The sequence below is a fragment of the Phaethon aethereus genome, assembly GCF_964289735.1.
Source record: "Phaethon aethereus genome assembly, chromosome: 2".
NCBI classification, from domain to species: Eukaryota; Metazoa; Chordata; class Aves; order Phaethontiformes; family Phaethontidae; genus Phaethon; species Phaethon aethereus.
In genome coordinates, this window is record NC_138582.1 from 115,190,299 (window position 1) to 115,212,783 (window position 22,485).

A 22,485-nucleotide genomic window follows, 5' to 3' on the forward strand; every position below is an offset into this window, starting at 1 on the left:
AAGGGGAACAAAATCATTATTGGTTTTTGAGGGCACCCTCCTATTTCAGCCCAGAATCGATTAGCCTGGCATCTGCTGGGTCTATGGGTGTGTGGGCCTTTGTGTTGTGAAGTATTGCTGAACTGAAATCAATACAGGGAGGTAGGATTTCCTGGTATTACATGTAATTTCTTCTCTTTTTTTGCTGGTGGCACAACTGTACTAGAATTTATTAGACAATGTTTTCTTACCAATGCATAAGGACACATGAAATGTATGTGATTTAATAGAGTTTCTAAGTAGCAGGACTGAAGGAAAGAAGCCACCCAACTCAAATCCACCATGTATTCTAGGGACAATCACCCCTGCAACAAAAGGAAAGAGCTAGAAGCTTTTACCTGCCCCCAGTTTGTGAGGAATCATAAGTAACAATGAGTGAATATGGTAAACTACTGCTTGGCTAGTTATCAACATACTTCCACATCCCAAGTTTGTAACTCTGTGCTTTTATGTGTGTGTGTGTAAGGGACAGTCAGGTTTGGGGGCCATACTCCGCTTGAGGTATATAACTGGCATGCCCAAGTGCAGACTTGCTACGTAGCTCCCACTTTCTGCACCAGAGTGATGGCTGCCTTGAGAGGGTGGAGCATGTATTGGGGAGATTGAATCTCTCTCTGCTGGTGCCTGTTTCTCTCCAATAACTAGCAGGAGAATCTGATGTGACAAAGCTTATTCTGGTGCCTGCGGTTAGGCAGTACAACTCCAGGTCTTCGGGACAGCCTACTGGACTGGGATTCAGGTAATCTTAATTCTACTCTGTGCTGGTTTGGGCTGGGATAGAGTTAATTTTCTTCATAGTAGCTGTTATGGGGCTATGTTTTGGATTTGTGCTGAAAACAGTGTTGATAACACAGGGATGTTTTCGTTATTGCTAGGCAGTGCTTACACAGCATCAAGGCCTTTTCTGCTTCTCACCCCACCCCACCGAGTAGGCTGGGGGTTCACAAGAAATTGGGAGGGGACACAGCTGGGACAGCTAACCCCAACCAACCAAAGGGATATTCCATATCACACAACGTCATGCTCAGCATAGAAAGCTGGGGGAAGAAGAAGGAAGGGGGGGAATGTTTGGAGTGATGGAAAGACAAACACCAAGAAACCATTACTTGTGATGGAGCCCTGCTTTCCTGGAGATGGCTGAACACCTGCCTGCCCATGGGAAGTGGTGAATGAATTCCTTGTTTTGCTTTGCTTACGTGCGCAGCTTTTGCTTTACCTATTAAATTGTCTTTATCTCAACCCCTGAATTTTCCTCACTTTTACCCTTCCGATTCTCTGCCTCATGCCACCGGGGGGCAGTGAGCGAGTGGCTGTCTGGTGCCTAGTTGCCGGCTAGGGTTAAATCACGACATGCTCTCACAGTGTCACTAATCTGCTCTGATCTTGGCCAGTCCACTGCCCGTCTATTTCCCATCCCAACTTTCTTCTGCCTTTTATATTTAGCGATAAAGCTCTACAAGGTAGGAATAGTCTTTCTTTCTCTGTTTTTGCAGCATATACAACCCAGGGAATATTTTTGCACAAAAAAAACATCAGGTATTCTCAAAATGAAGCCATCCAGTCCAGATTCTAAACACTACAAATCAACACACAAACACACAAAGGTTGTGTGAGCAGTTGCTCCTACCACTCTTGCTCAATGCAAGGAGATCTTAATTCTTCAGCTGATAGAGGAGCTTCCCGTCATCTGTGACTGCCTCCAAACTTGTCACATATGTCCCCCTACACTTGCAAAGAGATACATATTCCTTAAAAACAAGATAGTGAGATTACTGCAATAAACTGTTGGGTAATGAGATACTTGCATTTGCTTAGCTCTATTAGCTGTCCAAATGATATTATTCTCAGTACTCCATCTGAGCTAGTCATGGTGCTTAGCACTCACAGCTTTCTTACCATTTTGAAAAGATAATCCATCCCCGAATGCTTTGTGCCTATACAGAAAATGCAGTGAAGTGACTTAAAAAACAATGAATCCAAGAGTAATCATGAGTTTGCAGTCATTCATCTTGTCATTCAACAGAGCTAGGAGAAATTACATCATACTAGTAGGTGACTAGGAATCCAGAAATCTGAGATGTGAGGGTTACAGATGTGCAGTTGGTTTATGAGATATTAGAATAGACAAAAAAACATTATTAGGGACATAGTTCAGAAACCACCAAATGTCTAAAAATATACAGGCACTAGTATGTATAAGACAATGTCTATTGCATATATTTATAACAAGTCTTCATAGTTTAATTAGTTTTTATTTTAAAATATAAGTATGAAAAACAGTATCAAATTGCTTAACCAATACAGAATAATGTAAAATACGTAGTTTATGTGGAGTACCTGACTGGTATTTGTTGTGATTGAGATGCTTTATGGTATTGTCTTTCCTGAAAAATATGTCCTTCCCACATACTATTTTACTGAAATCAGTATTTGTCACTGAGTGCTATTTCTTTTTTTGGTCTGCATGTTATATAACCCATATCCTGATATATATTCAATCAGAACACTTAAGCCTAACAATCATCTCCAAACCCTTATTTGTTTAACATATCTCAAAGTAGACCTGAAGTAATTTCACTTTTCTGTCATGAAAATAACACAAAAAATACTGTAAGAATGTTTTTTCTAATGTTACAGTTGTCTATATAATTATTTCTCTTATCTTTTCCTTTTTATATCTTTTCTGCTTTCTATATCATTCCTTTTCTATTGCTCCATTTTTTTCACACTTTATATGGTTTCATACTTACTTCATGGTTTTGCATGTCTTTTTACAGCCTTTCCTCTTGTGTTTCTCTAGTCTCCTTCCTCGTCTCTTTCTTTCTTTCTTTGAAGGTTTCCTTCTTACTTCTGAAGTAGGGATGTGCTGTAGTGGAGCCTGGTAAACTGCGGTTTGGTTTCTAGTGTGGCAGATGCGGCCAGCTTCAGGAATCACTTCCTCTTTTTTTCCCAATCTGGAAAGAAAGCTGGACATCTCTTTCTTTCACAGTCTGGAAAAACAAGATAATTAAACTAGCCTCCCATGTGGTTAGCTTTGAGACAATACTGGTGGAAAGCTCCTTTAAGCACCATTATTCTCTTTCTCTGTTTCACCTCATCTCTACCTCAGTTACCACATCAATACTCATCTTGATTTTCAGCTCATCAACTAATTCTTAGCTCTCATTCTTCCCCCTCCCTGCTTCTAACAGTAACATTGTCACTGTGGACCTTCAACATATTATGGTTATTACTAATTCTGCAGATTATGTGCCAGCTGTACTCACTTTATCTTGAAGGAGAGCTGTTGCAGCTCTTAGGTGATGGGTTTCATTTATTTCAGCTGACTGATGTCAGTAAAGAACGAATGATGTGCAACACCTGATTCTAGTTATAAAAATGATGAAAAGAGTCTTAGAAAGATGAGATATGTGGGATGAGCAACAAATGTTCAGTTATGAACACCAGTTATGATGTCCTATGGAACCTTGTAAAGGCAAAATGTGCACATGTGAAGCCAGTCCTCCCATGTTTGTTCATGAGGTTATTTAAATCATGGTCACATGTCTCTAGTATCTTTGGGAAAAGACTTAGACAAGGAGGAATTGAATGTTAGCCATATCTTGTGTATGCTCCAAGGAAAAGATATACCCTGTCAGTGTGAATGCATTTCTACATCCATGGCCATTTGCCATGAACCTGTGAACAGACAACACCAAGCTGAGTGGTGCGGTTGACACACCTGAGGGATTGGGAAGTGGGCTTATGTGAACCTCATGAGGTTCAACAAGGCCAAGTGCAGGGTCCTGCACCTGGTTTGGGGCAACCCCCAGTATCCCCCCAAGCTGGGGGATGAAGAGATTGAGAGCAGCCCTGCCCATGAAGGATTTGAGGGTACTGGTGGATGAAATGCTGGACGTGAGCCAGCAATGTGTGCTTGTAATCCAGAAGGCCAATCACATTCTGGGCTGCATCACAAGAAGTGTGGCCAGCAGGTCCAGGGAGGTGATTCTGCCCCTCTACTGTGCTCTAGTGAGACCCCAGCTGGCGTCCTGTGTCCAGCTCTGGAGCCCTCAGCACAGGAAGGACATGGACCTGTTGGAGAGGGTCCAGAGGAGAGCCGCAGAAATGATCAGAGGGATGGAACACCTCTCCTATGAAGAAAGGCTGAGAGAGTTGGGGTTGTTCAGCCTGGAGCGGAGAGGGCTCCGGGGAGACCTTACTGCAGCCTTCCAGTACTTAAAGGGGGTTTCTAAGAAAGATGGGAGCAGACTTTTTAGCAGGGCCTGTTGGGATAGGGCAAGGGGTGATGGTTTTAAACTAAAAGAGAGTAGATTCAGACTAGATATATGGAAGACTTCTTCACCATGATTGTGGTGAAACACTGGCACAGGTTGCTCAGAGTTGGTAGACACCCCATCCCCAGAAGCATTCAAAGTCAGGTTGGACGGTGCTCTGAGCAACCTGATCTAGTGGAAGATGTCCCTGTTCACTGCAGGGGGGTTGGACTAGATGACCTTAAAAGGTTCCTTCCAACCCAAACTAAGATTCTCTTTTATGTCTGTCTACACAGCCTTTGGCTTTGAAGGATCTTAATCACTTTCAGTGAAGGAGTAGGAAACAGTCAAAGCCTGCCAATGTTAAGTGCCTCAGACTACAGTGCCAGAAGTGCTATTCAGTAAGTTGTGAAGTAAAACTGGTTCAGTCTATATGGCTGTATTGAAATAAAATGCAGACACCAACATTCTGATGTTACTCTCAATAACAAAATATTTACAGTCAGTAACTGTGGAGGTGATATAGAGAGTGAACAATAGATGACAAAATATATTGTAGTATTTATGGGTTGTAAAGCCATAAACTGTAGACCGTATCAGACTAAGCTATGGTTCATAAAAGCTAAGCAGCACTGGGTTTGGCCTACCTTAGATGGAAGAGCACCTAGGATAGATAAAGGAATTGTTTGAGTTCTCACCATTTTTGATACATGTTGATTCATGTTCCAATTACATGCCCATTTTATATCTCTATCACTGCTGATCACTCTAAAATCCCATGCCACTTTGTGAAAGAACACAATATTACCTCTCAACTCCTGAACGGGTATCAATTCAGATAATGACAGCGACACCTCTTACACAGCCTGCAGTTCTAACTAGAACCACTGTTTTTCACTGACTGCCCCAGGCCCCAGTTCTGTGTTTAGACTTACTATGGGCTGTTATATAGCTGCAGTTTCCTCTGATCATCAGTTCAGCCGAGGGCTTCTGGAAAGATGCAATTCCAAGAAAGTGCTGGAAGTAGGCCAGAGAAGGTACTGCTCATGATTTATTTTGATTTTTATTCTTCAGATGAAAAAAAAAAAAGATTGGGTATAAGGTTAATAGAAAAAAACAACTCACAGCCCCCCAAAAAGAAACCAGAAACCAAGTAGTACACCAATATTGCACTGAATATGGAATCTTTTCCATATTATTCAATTATTATTCCATTTTAAAATGTATCAACAGTATGCAAAGTTTTCCTTTGTTCTGTATTAAGTCTAGAGTATCTTCACTGAAACAGTTTACTTGAATTCATGCAAGAATATGAATGGAAAATATGTTGATCCTTCCTCAGAAAAGCAAAGTACCATTCAATGAAATGGAAAAATCATCAGAAATGGAAGAACTATGAAATTACAAAATCTTATTTTCATATGAATCACAATGTTCTCAGGGCATGCATTGTAAAGCATATTATGGAGACAGGAATTTAGCAAGATGCAGAAAACCATGACAAAAATAAACAAAGTAGTAATAATAATGAATTTCTCCAGAGGTCCCTAAAGAAGCATACTGGTTATAACCCTTTAAAAGAGGATAAGATAACTTCCAATTACTTGAGAGTAAGAGAAGATTTTCTCTGGGGACAACTTATTTTGTAACTGTGCACATGAAAGTTTCTTTCCGCAGCAGTTTTTGCTGAACACACAAAGAGAGAGTAATCTACAGCAGGTGGGCATGCAGGATTCATGCGGTAATTCCTATTATCCTTTACACTGATGACAATGCTTGGCCAGTTGCACTTTTTTTTTCATTAACTGACCCAGTTAAACATTTGTGTATCTAATATGCCTGAGATGCTATAATTAGAACATTTTTAATTATGCAACACACTTAACTCTTCTCTTGAGTGTGGTAATTCGATACGACAGTTCTGAATACTGGAATACCACCTTGATCCGAGGAGCTTTCTGACAATGTTTAAGCTGTTGTTTCTCATGCATGATCTTAGACAATGCTACAATTTTATGCAGGTATGAAGGCTACTACTTGTCTTGGAATATTTGGCTTGTTATGAAAATCTGGCACTATCCCTATCCTGGAAAAAATTATGGACATTCATCTACCTAAATACATACATTTGAGCACAACAGTAAAGGTTATTTTGTGTTTAAAAATTAAAGTGAATTTTAGGCTTATCAGCCATGCTGGACTGTGACTACTTAAACTTCAAATCCTCTGTTTATTTTCATAACAGCTATTGTGCCGACAAGATAATCAGTGGCATGTTTCCCTCCGTTATTTTGGAAGTGTTCTCTTCAAGAGAGTCAGCAAATAATTTACTTTTCTGCTTATTCAGGACATGATCAAACCACCGGAGTCAGTATTGAGATCACAGAGACTCCAGTGAGCTCTGGATCAGGGCAAATATTTATGAAAATTACCATAAAAATATTAAACACTACCAAGTTTTTGTATGTCTCATGTGCACATGCCCATTCACATGATCTGGACTGAGGCAACCTACTTACTTTACATGGGCCATAGAACATGTCCTTCAATACATTGCTCAAGCAATCTGAAGCTAAAATTCGTCTCTGTAAATGCTGAAAACATGTTTTAAATGGATGCACCAAGTCATAGGTAAAGCTCATGATTATACCTATAGTCACTTCCAATGTTGGTTTTAAAAATAAATGAATATTTGATAGCATAAGCCATGCTAATAATTTTAGGGAAGTGTGATCTACCATAAGTGTGGAATTACATCATCAATTTACTTGATCACCTTTCACCTCCTTGGTAAAAGCTGAAATGCAAACATACTTAACTCTTTCAGCTGCATTGACTTTCCCTAAGTAATATGCTTGACATCTGTTTGGAGACAAATACCACTTTTTGCCACATACCTTATACTTCTCCTGGGATTCCTAAGTTTGTACATAGTTTTCTCTGTAATCTTAGTGAGACCACTGGAGTACTTACTTTCTAGTCAGGTACCTACATACAAGTCCAAGATCATGTCCTTTATGTGTTATAAGACTAATTCAGGCACTGCAGCATGACTGATGACAGCTGAAACCAGAAAATATGCTGTAAGACACCCTGAAATGCTGCCACATAGGGTTTATGTAGGAGACATGCTCTTCTTGCTGCAGACCTGGCATTCCCCAGTGACCAAGTTTCAAGCTAGTGCCTGTATAAAGGTCCAGGGTTAAACCTTGAACCTCATACTGCCTTTGTGCACGAATTCCCATGTACAAGGAGACTAGCAACATGAGGTGGCCACAAAAGGATGCACAAATACAATGCAAACATTATAGATAGGTATAATCTTTTTTCTTTTTTCCTTCCCCTGAGCTAGACTAAAAGCTCCCTTATGGAGTGCTTCCCTGTTTTGCTGAGTGATTGTTGCTATCATACCTCCCCCCTGCCTTTCTCCCCCAGTTAAATTCAGCCTTTTCCTGAGACTGCTACACATTCTGAAAAGATGGGGACAGACATTGTGCCTTCTCCTTAGGACATAGATGTGGAAGATCATGACTGACAGGGTGCCTTGCCCCATCTAAAAATTAGCAGGGTGGAGAGCTGATGTCACTGTGCTTATCAAGCTTCTCAAGTTCAAACACTTACCCCTGGGGGCCAGTTTTGTAAGGGAGCAAGCCTTCTGCCTTGCACAGCACCTGTGGGTGCTGTGGTGCAGGTGCTACAAGTAGGAGCCCTGGTTGCTTGTGGTATGGATGGAGATGGAGGGGCAGGGTGGGCTGCAGCCCTCCTGTAGCCATCAAGGTATGGGTGAGTGGGAATGTTAGTAGGGGCCATGTTTCCTGGTAGGGATGCTCGCAAGAGTTGGTTGGGTCTGCTGCTTCCCTTTTCTCCAGCTGGTTGAGGTGGCCTGCTTTATAGGGAACTATGGTTCCTGCGCTCTCATCCTCCCAGCAGGAGGAAGATGCTGCCAGTCCTGACTCGCCAGTCCTGCTTGGTGTATGCAAGGGGTATAAAAGTCCCTCTCCTAGTCTCTCTCTTCCTCTCCCTGCAGTGTTGCTAGCTCAAAGGGGACGATTCTCTGTGGTTGTTGTGCTCTTTAGGTCAAAGACATGCTTTGCAATGTTTCTTCTGGTGCTAAGAGGCAGAGTAGAGTGGGTGGCATGTTGCAGGGACTCAATCTCCTCTTATTAATCAGTCTGGAATCTTCCTGCCTGTCTCAGGCTGATGTATTAGAAAGTTCACTCCAGGTTTCTTTCTGATGGAATTAGTAGTTATGGATGCACCACGTCTCAGCAAAAAAACTTTCTTTGAGCTTCTGGATTCTGTGTAAAGACAGAAAGCATATTTATAAGGAGACTGATGATGAGCTGAAAATGTTCCTTCCCCTGACCCCATTCTCCTTCCTTGCCATCCCAATGAGAAGGGGAAAAAGAAAAAAAAAGAGTTGCAACTCTCCATTGAGATTATCCCTCTGTAAAATCATAGAATAATTTGGGTTGGAAGGGACCTTTAAAGGTCATCTAGTCCAACCCCCCTGCAATGAGCAGGGACATCTTCCACTAGATCAGGTTGCTCAGAGCTCCATCCAGCCTGACCTTGAATGTTGCCAGGGATGGGGCTTCTACTACCTCTCTGGGCAACCCGTGCCAGTGTTTCACCACCCTCATCATAAAAAAAACCCTCTAATTTTTTATGTCTAATCAAAATTATCTCTAATGAGCTCTACGTGGGTGTAGAAATCTGGGTGCCTGAAACCCATGGCAAGGCCTTGGTATTTATTAAGAATACACATATGAGATTGAGCATAGGTAAAGAAATCCTAGTTGTTTAACAAGCTGAAGATTGGGCTGCATCTCTTTCATATTGAGAATACTTGCCTGAACAAAATCTCTCCACACCCTATTTCTGTCAGAAGTCTTACAAAAAATTAAGTATTTGTATGCAAAATTCAACTAAAACAGTTTTTTTTCCTGTTTCCTCTTTTGAAGCATAACACCTATGACCTTAGCAAGTTTTAATATTTTGCCTCCTCCACCTTCTCTGGTTGCCAAGGTAAATACATGCTATTATATTTAGAACATTTTGACATGTTTTTCAGGTGCTGCGACAGCTACTTCTACAAATGCTTTAATGGAACGGTTGCATTTAAAATACCAACAAAAAACATGGGCTGAAACTCTGAAACTTGTCCATTTTTGCATGGTAAGAATCACAGATTAGGTGAGAGAAGGATAAGTAGTGTAAGAGCAGGTTGCCAAGATGGTTCAAAAACTGCTTGACTTTGAAAAAACAAACAAACCCCCAAAACTCGTACCGATTATAACCTGGCTCCTGATTTTTCTTACAAGAGTGGACAAAAAAAAAGTTTCCTGCATTATTTTAATACCTTAAAGGTTGCATCTTGCATTATTTTAACTCTTCAGGAATTAGCGCTGATTGCCTAATACTCAGGTTATTTTTCATTCATTATCATTAGCACATTCAGAGTAGGTAAAGAAAATTTCTTGCCCATACGACTGGGCAGAAACTGGCCTGAAACCTGCTATCTAGACTCTCTCCTGCTGTGATATACCTTAAGTTGTCCATGCTCCCACCCTTCCAGTAGCTAATTATATTTAAGAATCATCTTTGTAAAAAGCAGATTCACACAACTGCTGTGAGCTTAGTATAAAAAGTCCCATTTGTTTCCATGCTGCTTCTTATTAATACTTAACTAAAGCCTTACTCTGAAAACAATGTCCCAAGTTTGAACATAGTGAAAGCTTTTCATCAGTGAATGTTCTTTGTGAATTGAAGTGTGAAGTATGAGAATTTTTCAGACAACAGCTAGAAGAGAAGCTGGGAGAGTTTGCTTGCTACTTAAGTTAATATCTTCAGCTGGAACTCGCACCCTGAGTCTAACCGAGTACACCTGTGGTGGTTACTGATCTCTCCTTTTCACTGGGGAAGATTCCTCCTAAAATAAAAGTCTAAGTATTTTCTTAGTTGATCTCTAGTGTCATGGTGAAATTAGCTGACATAGCTTGTGTTCAGCTCAAAAGAAAAGGGAATGGAAAGCCACTCCCTGCTCCAAAGGCCACTGATGAAATTACTCCACAATAGGGTCTTCGTGAATCCATTCAGTGCTGCCACTTTAGAGATAGCAACAATCATAGGTCACCTATGAAAAGGTTTCACAAAAAGAAATAAGTGGTGTTTTATTTTACTGGGCATTGGTGTTCTGTGTTTTGCGTGCAGTGATATTTCTCTTTGGCTAGTAATTTAAGGAGTCTTTCTCTGTCTCTCGTTTTCACAAATGTGCTAGGATAAGCCACGTCAACAGCCTGTCAGTAATGTTCCAGATGGTCCATTGGTCTCTTGCATGGAGAAGATACAGAGGACTTTAAATGGTAACGAGCTGTCAGATAACTCAAAGTATATTTTTTTTAATATTCTATGGAAACTACCCATCCTTCTCTATTGTTCTGCACAAAGGGGTCAAATGTACAAACACAGAAGTGGATGTGACACAAGAGACTTGTGACTCATCTTTGGGCTAAGCCTTCAGGCTATTACTATTCTCAAAGTCTGAGAATACGCGCTACCCAGCACAGTACTCGTTAATCATAGGGTAATAGTTGTCATTAATAACAAGAAGTCATGCAAGAGATACTATTTCCTCATTACCTAAATCATACCCTTTAAAGCAGGATAATACTGGTTCCACTTGCAGCTTGATTAAATAATGTTTCCATTTTTTGCAGCTAAATCTTTGTTTTCTGTGATGAACAGATTGGAATCTTTATCCAAACAAAAAGGGTAAGTTTGTTTATGAATAAATGCAAATGAACAAGCATGGCCCCAAGTCCAGTGCAGAATACCATCTGGATGGCTTGTCAACAATATTTTTTTTAGCTTGGTGTTCCAGTGGAGTGTATTACTTGGAATGGGCATAGCTGCCTATTTTGATTAGCCCTTTGTGGAGGAGGTTGTTGGGTGAAGAGAGGGCATGCATGCCTAGGTCCCAAAGCTGCAGACTGAGGTAAATAGTTTTCAGCAAATCAGCGTGATAATGCAAAGAGCAGAGCACAAATATATTGCCTGGTTGGATAGTTTTTAGAAGCTGAGCCAAGGAAGAGTTATTTTTGAAGCATTCCTGGCGTCTTTTCCCACAACCAAGCAAACTACACTCATTTCCTTTCTTCATGTGACAGATTTTTTAGATATATAAGCCTTTTTTTTTTTTTCTTTTTCTCTTTCTCCTCTCCTCAGGCTTAATGCTCATGTTGGCCCTAGTGGGACTGCCTGCTACATAACATCAAACATGTTTTATATAGAAGTTCAGCTGGAGAAGGATGGAAACGTGATGGATGTAAAGTTGGCTCACCTTGGAGAAGCTCCTGTGGTAAAATTAATTTTCTCTGTCTCTCACCTCCCTGTAGCCTGCCACCTGGCCTCCAGCTGCCATGTCAGAAAGTCTTCAGCTTCCTTTTAGTCTTGTCACACCTGCCAGCCTGTGCATGACACTACTTCCCTCTTTAGTCATCTGAATCGCTCATCTAAACTTATGACTTGGTCACGGATATTAAGTACTGTAGATACAGATATTAAATACTGTAGAGCTAAATATTAAGGTAAGACTCAGCTGACATGCCCACCTTCCAAGAATTTTATAGTACCCTGCATAAATATTTGTATTCTCATACTATGATATTATCAATATACAGTAAATAAGAGGGTCTTAAAATATTTTCCTGCCAAGATGTAGTGCAATATATATTACCAATGGATGTCTTGGAGCTGTTACCGGAGATTCTGTTTTTCCTTCTGCCTTGAATATTATGTCCAGGACTAGAGGGGCCCTGCCTCCAGCCAGGCGGAGGAAGGGACGGCCGGGTTTACCAGGCTGTGTGGATTTGATGGCCTGGCACGTCAGACCCACAGGAGTATAAGGCTGTAGTAGACACCAGTGCACAGCGTGTGCATTCCTACTAATGGGGATGTTTTTCTTGAAAAATTTCTCATAAAAATGCTGGCAAAATATCACTCTGCAGTTCACACACCATGTTCTGAAGTTGTTCAGTGTTACAGACAATCCTTCAGATCAAAGATATAACAACAAGCTGTTGCAGGGAGTGGGGAGCATAAACTCTGATTGTTATCAGTAAGTATCCAAATTGTTATATTAATTTGGAGTTCATTTAGTCCCTTTTTTCAGTTGCAGTCAGCCAGGAATTTCAAGTTGTTCTGTTTAGCCCGCACAGGGCTGTTAATCAGTGAGTGTTGGACAATATTATTAGGATGGAAATACATGTCTAGAGAATTTTAGCACAGTAACTGCCAAGAAAAGAAAAACTGGCAAAGATGCAATTTTTTTTCTGGAAACAATTTGTCAACAAACTCTTTCTGTTAATTTTATCCTCTTCTACAGGGCCTTTGTTCTTCTAATTATTACATGAATATTATGTTTTAACTATTATAGTGTTAGTCTGGTTTTTGTTGGTTGGATTTTCTTTTAAGCTAAGTGTTCAGCTAATTAAAAGTAATGGGCAACAATCTTATCGCTACCAATTAAATGCTTTTAAGAGATGTTTCATGAAGGATGGTAAGAAACGTGAAACTCCTCTCTCATTCCTGTAGGTTTGTGATGACTTGATGCAGCATCTAAGGTAAAGAATCATGTGCAGAGTCTCTTGTTGAATGGAAAGGAATTCAGAGTCTTGTGTTTCTCTGAATGTTGTGAAGTCAAGGCTAGAATGATTTCAGTGTAAGAATTGAAGAAAAATTAACGAGAAAAAGCAAGAATCAGGAAACAATAATAGGAATCCAGAAAACAATAGAACTGACACCTTTTTGGATTTTATTTCATGTGGGAAGTTGGTTCCAGTGCTCCGTATTGGTGGTGGTTGTAACTGTTATTACCTGCTTCGAATTTGTAAATTCATGGCTAAAACTGCAGCAAATATGAATTTGAAAAGATACTCCAGGCATTACTTACTTCTCAAGTCATTCCACGGAAAACAGCTAAATTGCATCCGCTTCAATGGAGTGAGGGGAAAGAGTAATCCCCAATAGCTGCCCGTTGAACACAGCCTTTGAATACTGGCATTTGTGTTGATTGCAAGAATTGTAGAACTACTTAGACCCATAATTCTTTCAGTGGACTGATGATGACCATTCAGAACTGTCAGATTTACAGATCCAAACCAGGTATTACTTTCCCCTACTCCTTCCATCAAATACTAAATAGCCTTTGTACTGTCCATATGCAAATGTCTTAACTACACCTCCTTCAGGCTTCTGTCACAGCAATGAAAGCAAGCTGATATCACATGGCCTGTTTTCCTTTGCAAATGCGTAGGAGGAGATGTTACTTTAATTTTCTCAGGTAGCAGTAGGGCACCTTTTTTTTTCTTTTTTTTCTTTTTTTTTTTTTTTTATTACCACATTTTGCTCTGTCTGAATAGTTGCTGCTCCAGGTCAGGCCACCACCTTACAAGTTCATTTAGAAGTTCTCCAGCCAATATGATCATGGTTCCAGGTTTTACTAATAATTAGTATATTTAAGAAATTGGATTTTATTTAATCACCTTGGCAGAACAGTTGAAAGGGATGGTAAATGGAGAAAGAACAATCATTGACCTTGCATATTTCATCTCTCTTCTATGTGGACCTGTAATGCATCATCAGTTTTTCCAGCCCTCTCTTTCCTCAGAAATGAAGTTGTATTAGCTTTACGGATGTAAACAGCTATGTCTTAAAGCTTTAACTTGCATTTTCCTAGGTTTTTCTCTCCCAGTGATGTTAACTGCCAGCAATTTGGCTCTGAGTGATAGTGTAATAGTTACCATTGGCACTGTGGGTACTACTTGTTTGCCCTCCTGTTTTTGGTTTGGCATGAAGAGCAAGTATTCCTTCCACACCTCTTGGTGTAGTATTTTATTTGGTCATAAGGCAGTTTTTTATATGTGTAATGTTTCTTGTGAGTCTCCAAGTACCTACAAAATCATGATGAACCAGCCAGCTAATGCATAAGCTGGTGCTAGGTCTGTGCCTGTACCTGCATGCCTACTTCCCTCCCTTTTCGCTGCTTCCCCACTAGTCCAGTTGGAAAGAGTCATGGAAGAGCTGAGTGACTTGTTTAGGTTTCTGTCTGGAAACGATTTGTCCCAGTGTGAAAGTCCAGGCAGGCTTATTTGGTCTCTCTGCTGATCCACATTGCAGCCACATCTGCACGGAAAGGGAAGGGATGTCTCCCTGAGTACAGCGCTCTGTGTGACTGCAAGCACTAGAGCGTTTAGTAAGGCTTGTAAAATCCACTTAAAATCCACTTAAGCAGGTGAGTAAATACCTGGTGGATTAAGCCTGGAGCTCTGCTCAGACATCACAGCTAGCCAGAATCTGCAGGAATTCTGGGTTTTGAGCAGTCTGAACCATTCCTTCACAAACTTATGCAAGCCACTTGTCTCCTGTTCTTTTTTCTGATTGATGTATCTATCAGTTGTATTTAAGATCTGTCTCTCTCACAGGGTTCTGTGAAGTGCAATATTAATACAATCCTTGATATAGCGATGAAAAGAACAATGTACAAGGGCATTGTATTGGGGAAGCGTTACTACATGACTAGCTTTATCGGAACATCAGGAAAAGTGCTTTGCAGCTGATGAGCTGTCAAATTTGTGTATTGTGAACATCCATTGCTTTCAGTAGTGCATATTTAACTAGTGTCAGCTATAATTACATTGCTTTTTGCAACAGAGCCAAGGATTCACATTTCCTGGTATCTTCTAAGAAAATTTTAAAGTGGTACTGCTACTTGCCAGATCTGATAAGGCGGGGGCCTATGTCACTCTGAAATGGTGCTTCTTCTAGCAAGTTAGATATAAAAGATTTATCTATATCTCATTTAGTAGCATGATAGCAATTGTTTCTTTTTGGTAGGATGAAGAACTATGATGCCTTTGGAAAGATTCTAGAAGACCTGTCAAATCTGTATCAAATTCCAGGAAACAGGTTGCAACTAGTTTTTACTTGAAAAATTTTTAAATTCATAGCCTAGTTTTTGTTTACTTACAAAAATAATAATAATACGTCTTCTCTCTCTCCCAGTGAAATGAAAGCTAAGGGATACCTTGCTTTGCAGGCCCTGGAAAAAGATCTTTATTCAATGTCACTTCTAGACAGGTAACTTGAAGTCTACCTCTTTCTCCCTTTTGCTCCACCCCCACCCCTTAAATTCACTAAAAAATAAGTTAACTGATCTAATTATAGAGCAGGATGTGGAAGGCTAATGAGTTTTCTCCCACTGGAAAGCTTGAAGCCTTGCTGCAATTTGCCAACCCCAGGCATGCCAACCAACATGATCTACTGAACCCCACTGCTTTATCTAAGAGACTTGCTGGGAAACTGGTTGGTTTCAGAGCTTGGGTGCATGTGTGCGTGACCACCCACTAGGAGCAAGCAGTGCATCTGAAAGTCAGCTGTCATGTTTAGATCTCCCTGTGGCAGAAGGAAGATATACCTTTTGGGGTCCTGTTCTTTGGGTACCTCATTTTGTGCTCAGGTTTTAGCTCTGGAGTAGTGAATGCTAGCTTTTCTCCTATACTTCCTTTTCTCATTTCTCTTTTCAAAAAGTAGAACTGCAGATAGATGGGGAAGAGATTTTCCTAAACCTTCTGGTAATTGTACAATGATTTTCATTCTTTTCAGAAAATCAGAGTTGAGGGCAGTGCTTTAGTTCTGGATTTTTGAAGCATTTTTTCTGATATCTTGCCTATTAAGTATTCTTGGCAAGCATGACCTTCTGTAACTTGAAACACACTCTTGGCTGCTTTTTGTACAGTGTTCACTTATGAAGCATACTACCTCCATGAACAAATAAACGATATCCTTGCTGATTGCTAATATCTCAGTAAATATTATTTATTAAAATAGATTATTTGTCCCATTCATGATATAAGTTAATGCACTGCACAGTTTTAATACACAGCTATGTAATTGTATAGCTGTATGTGTTCAGCTGTACAACCACATTTGAGGTTAGATGTGTTCTGTTTGAGTTAGTTAATCCACGTTATTTCCTTACTCTTTGCTTAACCCCTCACTCCAATATTTTCATCACCCCTCATTTCTGGTAAATAGCACATCAAATTGCAACATGAAACAACTCGGATACAGGGTTGAAGCTGGAAGCTCAAGTCCTAGGAGTAATGCATGAGTAGAATGATGGTGTTTTGGAAGCTGTCATAACAAATGGAGACACAATCTACTTCCAAGACAGCATCGTCTCCCTTTGATTAAGGGTGCAAATTATCCCTTACATTAGTCTAGCTAGTACTGCAAGTCAGGAAAACACTAATCAAGATGTGTTTTGAACTAGAACACAGGATGAAAACAGAGTTACTGAAGTACTTCATGGAAAAGTAGGACACCTGGTGCCAAGAACTGGAGGTGATTTTTTTTTTTTCCTTCATAGATTCAAAGAATTGTAATAAAAAACCCTACTGAGTTGACCTTTGTTTAAAGTAAAGAGTCTCTATTAGAAATAAAACATACTGTAGGGACTTACTGTGTCTGTGTTCTCAGATAGACTACAGACACACAGAAGGAGAAAATACAGACAGGCCCGGTGGTTTATCAGCTACTGCAACATTGACTTTGCAGCAGCCTAAAAGCAAAGCTAGCAATAATCTGAGGTTATGTGGGAAACCACAGTTTGGGAGTAACTGTGAGATGACAGCGGTAGTAGCTGAGATAATACTCATGTTGCATAAAAGGCAAATACAGTCAGTTGATAAGTTTTTTGGCTCATCTACACTGCCAGAAGTGAGCTTTAACCGTTAATGTGTTATAGTTCATGAAAGTATTTCTAATACATGCTACTGCTATCCTGTTGCACAGCTTGACGTGAGTGTCCCTTTTATGCAAATATTACAACTTTCCCTTCTATTTCAGACTAGTCACTGAAAGCTAGCAGTTCAGCTGGTGTTTTTAAAGCTGAACAACAGGTTATTGTGCAAGAGATAGAAACTTAGTCTAATCTTTTCAAAGATGTCTGATGACTTTATACACTGAGGCTTTAGCTGTTAAATGCTGACTAAGAAAATGCTGTGATTTGAACATATACTGAAATTAGAGATGTACTCTTATGAAGAATCCTCTTCTGCCCATCTACACTGCTCTTTTTTTTTTTTTCCCCGCTTTGTGTCAAGATGCCTAACACATTTTCTCTATTGACATGTGTAGTAACAATTTTTTTTCTATTCTTCAGGAACGCCAATGAACATTGAATTTTATATTTCCCCCTATCAAGTTTTGGAAGCAGAACTAAATCCTGGTAAAGCTAGAAAAGCAGAAATAACTAATGTGCTAACTTTGTCAGCACTACCTGTTTCATTAAGCAAAGTTAATTAATGAAACTCAGAAATAAGATTTAAAATTCTAGGTTAGCAGAATGATTTATGTGATGCACTTTAGCACAATTACAGCCTACATCAGGAAATTACTTTCCCACTTCTTGACTGTAGACCCAAATTGAAGTGAGAGTGATCTCAAACAAAATAACTGCCTATCCAGCATGAAAATGGTGGTTGCTTAATCTGTTTCATGGCACGTCCCAAAAGCAGCTGCTATCGTCATTGGGCAACTTTGGTGTTTTGGGTGTGGTCTGTACAGGCTTCTCCTTGCTGCCCAAGCCATTGTGGCTGTCAAGTTGGACCTGACCTTTAAAAGACATTACCATTCATGTTGTGTATGCGTAGGATTAATCTACACTGACACGAGGGAAATAATGCAGTTCTCTTTCTCGCTCAGGTTCCCAGGTATGTGGAACAAAAACAGTTGTAACTGTCGAAGGCACAGATATGCTCCACAAACTTCCTCTTTCTCCACTGCTTGTAGATTCCCAAGCTGGAGAGGACAGGTGAGGCTCTGCACACTTCTCAATACAGAAATGGATTTACAAGTCATTGGCACTAACCTCAGCATAACTCACACTTAGCCTCTGCTAAAACAGGAAGCTCTGTTTTATTGATGGCATTATGCTCCACAGCTACACCCTCTGCAACCTGTGGCTTTTACAGTTTTCCCAAATGGACTTTAAAGTTATTGCGTTCATATTTAACTATGTCAATTGCATTGAACTATGTATGGATTTATCCACAGATTTGAAGCCAGAAGGAGCCACTGGAACAGTATTACTTAACTTTCTAATATTCAACAAGCAACTCCTGCATGGTTTCACAGTAAATAAAGCATATATTGAGGGATATTATACCTTAACTATACAAAATAGTTTGTCATCCCACCATGGGTACTGACACCTCATCTCTCTCTACTTCAGTGCTAGGCTGGAAGGAAATTCTGAAGTCATTCTCCAAAATAAATCACTACAAAATGATTTATAGCAAACATCCTTGTGCACTGTTCCTCACTTTGTGGTGGCTCACTTTCCCTTTTTGCCAGTCCTCGCATTAACCTTGTTTTAAAATGTTAAAGGCTATAGTTGCATTTATAAAGCAAAGCTTTTCTCAAAGCAGAAATATATGGAATATACTAAACTGCTAGGGACCCGACAGGGTCCTTGTTATGTGAATTTCTGTAATAAGCTTTCATTCTGACTTTTTTTTTCCCCTTAGCAGCCCTGCTTTTTTGCCACTGACTGATGAACTCAGCGTGGATTTGCCAGCTTGTTTTGTGTTGAAGTTTCACCAGCCTATTCCTATGTCCTCATCCAGTATTGAAGAGATACAGATGCTCACAGGCATGTTATAATTGTTTTTAAGACTAAGTACTTATGTGACTATGCATTGCTTATTTGCTTTTTATTCCCATGTTAATGTTGTAAGAGGAAAAACTGGTTTCTGGCATAGAACGTGTTCTGTTCTCTCAACCTAAGTGTAACATTTTAGCAACCAGTGCTAAACATGAAAGTTCTAAGAAACATATGACAATTGTTTAACAGCAAAGATGTTAAACACTCTACCTCAAATTCCCATTAGAAAAAAAGGAATAAGAAAGGAGATTAATGTTTTTGTTTTTTCAAAACATGGCTTTTGTTTTTAATATTAGCTTTCAGGTACAGTCATAACCTAATTACTACTAAAAAAAAAATCACCTGGTTTCAGGTATTCAGATTACTGGCTTGAAACTAGCTCCTCTGTATGAGCTGATTGTTCAGTCCACCCTTAAAGAAAAATGCGGTGAAGAGTTGTCTACACATAACTCCTGTTTCTTTGTGGTGAGTATAGTGTGCATTCGACACACACTCTGCCTTTGTGCAAGATATATACTGAATTATATTTCCTCATAAGTAAGCAATGCAGATTTCACAGAATGCCAATAGTATTTAAATGCTCTTTAGGAAATAGTTCAAGTTATTTATGAAACAATATTAGACCCTTTCAAGTAAGCAAGCTTCTCATCCTCACTAATAAAACACTGTGAACGTGGCTGCTGAAGTCATACTAATTTGCCTGCGTGTAACCCAAATATTTACACCTCTAAAAATTGCTGAGAACTTTATCATTAATGCCTTAAAAAGAAGGAAACTTATTGGCTGGTGTGAGGAGCAAGTCCCAAGATGGTACTTACCTAGATTTTTTAAGGTCTTTATCATGCTGCATGTCACACTGCATATCATGCTTTAATAAAAAAGATTTCTTGATTAGGTAACACTAAGAATATTCATTCCTTTTAAAGGGACTGGCAGGAAGAAAAGTATGAAGTGTTACAACAGTGGTATCTGGAGCCATGGTCACTTAACTGTAGATGGCTTCCCTTTTAATAACCGTACTATTAAAAAATATTTAATTTAGGCTGCATTAGATGTACAGGAAAAGTTTTAGAAAATACAATGGTGGCTAAGATGCTTTCTGCCAGACTTATGCACAGGGCAACTACAAGACAAGCTTCAAAGATCTACTTTTTTTACTAGGAAACATTAATTTTGCAGTTCCTGACAAGAAAAGAAGAGGGCACTATCTCTTCTACTAGCAGTGTTAGCAGAGCTCATTGCCTACTTGGAGTTTGTTCTTGGAGTTTGAGGTGGTGGTACAGAAGGTATTAGTAAGTTTACACCATGCTAAAATAAGGTTTAGCAAAGCTTTCCTCTATAAAACCCATAAGACGGGATGAATTTTTCATTTCCATTAGATACACACAAAAGGCTTTGTAACTCTTCAGCAATTCCCTAAAATATTAGTACTTGCTGGGAGACTGTTTTGCTTCTGAGTTTAAAGATTTTATTTCTAGATGTAAATTACTAAATTGAATTTTAACTTTGAAAGAAATGCAGGGGAAACCCTTCTGCTCCACAAACACCCGAGGAAAAGCTCTTTTATTCCGCTCTTCAGCTTTTCCTAATGTAGACCCTGCTAATTAATTGCCCTACCCAGTTCTTAAGGTGACAGTTCCCATTTGGCAGCCTGAAGTAGATAAGACAATATTGCACTTCTAATTTTCTCATAGAATCACTGTCAACACGGACAGGTGGCAAATTTTTTTTACTATCATCTCCTCTTCTCCTCTTCAAATGAATCATCAGGAGATACTCTAGCCAAACATGCTTCTCCTTAAAGAAAGCAGTAGTGATTGAGGGAGGAACAACATATGATGCCCCGAAGAGATTTTGGGGAAAAATGCTATCCTGTTTGTACAACTGTCAAGCAGCACTACTATCATAATCTTCTGAGAGAAGATCTTGGTTGTTAACATTTCTATAGCCTACAGGGATCTTAAGAGCAGTTGGAAGAATTGGTGGCACTTGAACTCCTGACCACTCGGCCCTGGGAACATTCTCCTAATTTGGATGCACTTGGGAGGAAGAGTGGATCTCATTCAGCTTCCTCTAAGGATTATATTTCTACTGAAATGCAGAGAGACACGATGGACATGCGAGAAGTGTGTCTTCCAAAATTATTTTTGCTGTCGGATTGTGCAGTTGCCTAATAACATCAAGCTTTACTTTCTTGTTTTCAGTGTTTGAAATATCACCATATTTGTTGTTCAGTCTCTTCCAGATTGCCCAAAGCACTGTTACTTCATAAACAAGGGCTCAGAAAAATCAGATTTAGTAGGAGTCTTGGTCAGTAAAATCCCATTTAGCCATCCAAAGTGTGTGCCTGGCATAATAGAGATTCTTCGACATCAAGTGGCATATAACAGTCTTATTAGCAGCTGTGTCTCTGAGAAGCATGTAAATGAAGGTAAATTGTGTGCTTGAAAGTAATGGCGGAATATTAGAGAGGAAACTAGCTTCTAAGCTGGGTGTTAACAGATTTACTGCTCCCTTGCCAGAGCTGTCATTACTTGTGGAGTATTTTAAATTATTAAAAAATGCTTAATTCTAGTATTAAACTCTGTTGAGTATGGTTGTTTGTTTTTTTTGTTTTTTTTAATCTCCTAGGTCTGACACTTCTTTATAAGCATAAACTAAGTTGCCAAAGTAATGAATAATTAGATTCTACTGTATCTGTGTTTTTTAAATTCTGGCATGTGATTCAGCCAAGAAGAGTCCAGGTTCAATGGGTGGATATCACTAAATAGTAATTTTATTTCTAGATGATTCAGAACTGCTTTACTTTGAAGTGGTACCACACAAGAACACCAGCTTTTCTGTCTTTTTCCCTCATCCTGTGAAAGAGAATTTAGCCTGTGGTATGTGTGGAATAATTGATACTGTCCTTTCTATTGGGCTAAGGGACTTGGTTCTATCTAGGCTCTTCCACTACACTTCTCAGTGGGCTACTCTCAATGGTGTGCAACCCATGAAAAACACAAAGTAGCACTTATGTATAAATTGCTTACTACAATGTGTTCTGTATTCAGCATAAAACAGAAAGTAAATGCAAATATTCAAGTTCTATTCTGTCTTGGCCTGCAGTTAATTAATAAATTGTAACTTCTGCTATTTCTGATTTAAGTATATTAGGAAAAAGCAAGTCTTATGCAAGAGCGTTGCTGCAAAACCCCTTCCCATTGACTTCAGTCTTACCTCTCTTAAAGCATCAGAATGAAAGGATGGTTTTCAATGTTTATAAAAATGTTTATTTTGAAATACTTACGTTCTGTTCTTTCTTAGTGCTAATTGATGTAGTAACCTCCAGAGAAGTCCAATGTCACCTTCATCTAAATCCTCAAGATCCCACTCTAAATTATAGTGATGACTTTATAGCAAGAGTTGTGAAGCGGTAAGTAATTTTATTTTGTAACAATTTGAATGAACATCGGATGTCCA

General features: G+C 39.4%; 1 protein-coding gene across 1 annotated transcript in view; it reads left to right on the forward strand.

Annotated features, from left to right (window-relative positions):
* The window catches only part of LOC309402606 (uncharacterized protein), a gene marked incomplete at its 5' end in the record, with an annotated part of 28,190 nt that extends 6,012 nt beyond the window's left edge, over positions 1-22,178 (forward strand). Inside the window, 14 exons of the mRNA XM_081996467.1 lie at positions 9,370-9,473; positions 10,576-10,660; positions 11,015-11,069; positions 11,523-11,655; positions 12,891-12,919; positions 15,192-15,263; positions 15,360-15,434; positions 16,630-16,700; positions 17,521-17,586; positions 18,063-18,171; positions 18,887-19,011; positions 19,376-19,488; positions 21,259-21,454; positions 21,810-22,178. Coding sequence (XP_081852593.1) covers positions 9,370-9,473; positions 10,576-10,660; positions 11,015-11,069; positions 11,523-11,655; positions 12,891-12,919; positions 15,192-15,263; positions 15,360-15,434; positions 16,630-16,700; positions 17,521-17,586; positions 18,063-18,171; positions 18,887-19,011; positions 19,376-19,488; positions 21,259-21,454; positions 21,810-22,033 — 1,457 coding nt within the window. The 3' untranslated portion in view covers positions 22,034-22,178. The remainder of the gene's footprint in view (positions 1-9,369; positions 9,474-10,575; positions 10,661-11,014; positions 11,070-11,522; positions 11,656-12,890; positions 12,920-15,191; positions 15,264-15,359; positions 15,435-16,629; positions 16,701-17,520; positions 17,587-18,062; positions 18,172-18,886; positions 19,012-19,375; positions 19,489-21,258; positions 21,455-21,809) is intronic.
* Positions 22,179-22,485: the final 307 nt, after the last annotated feature.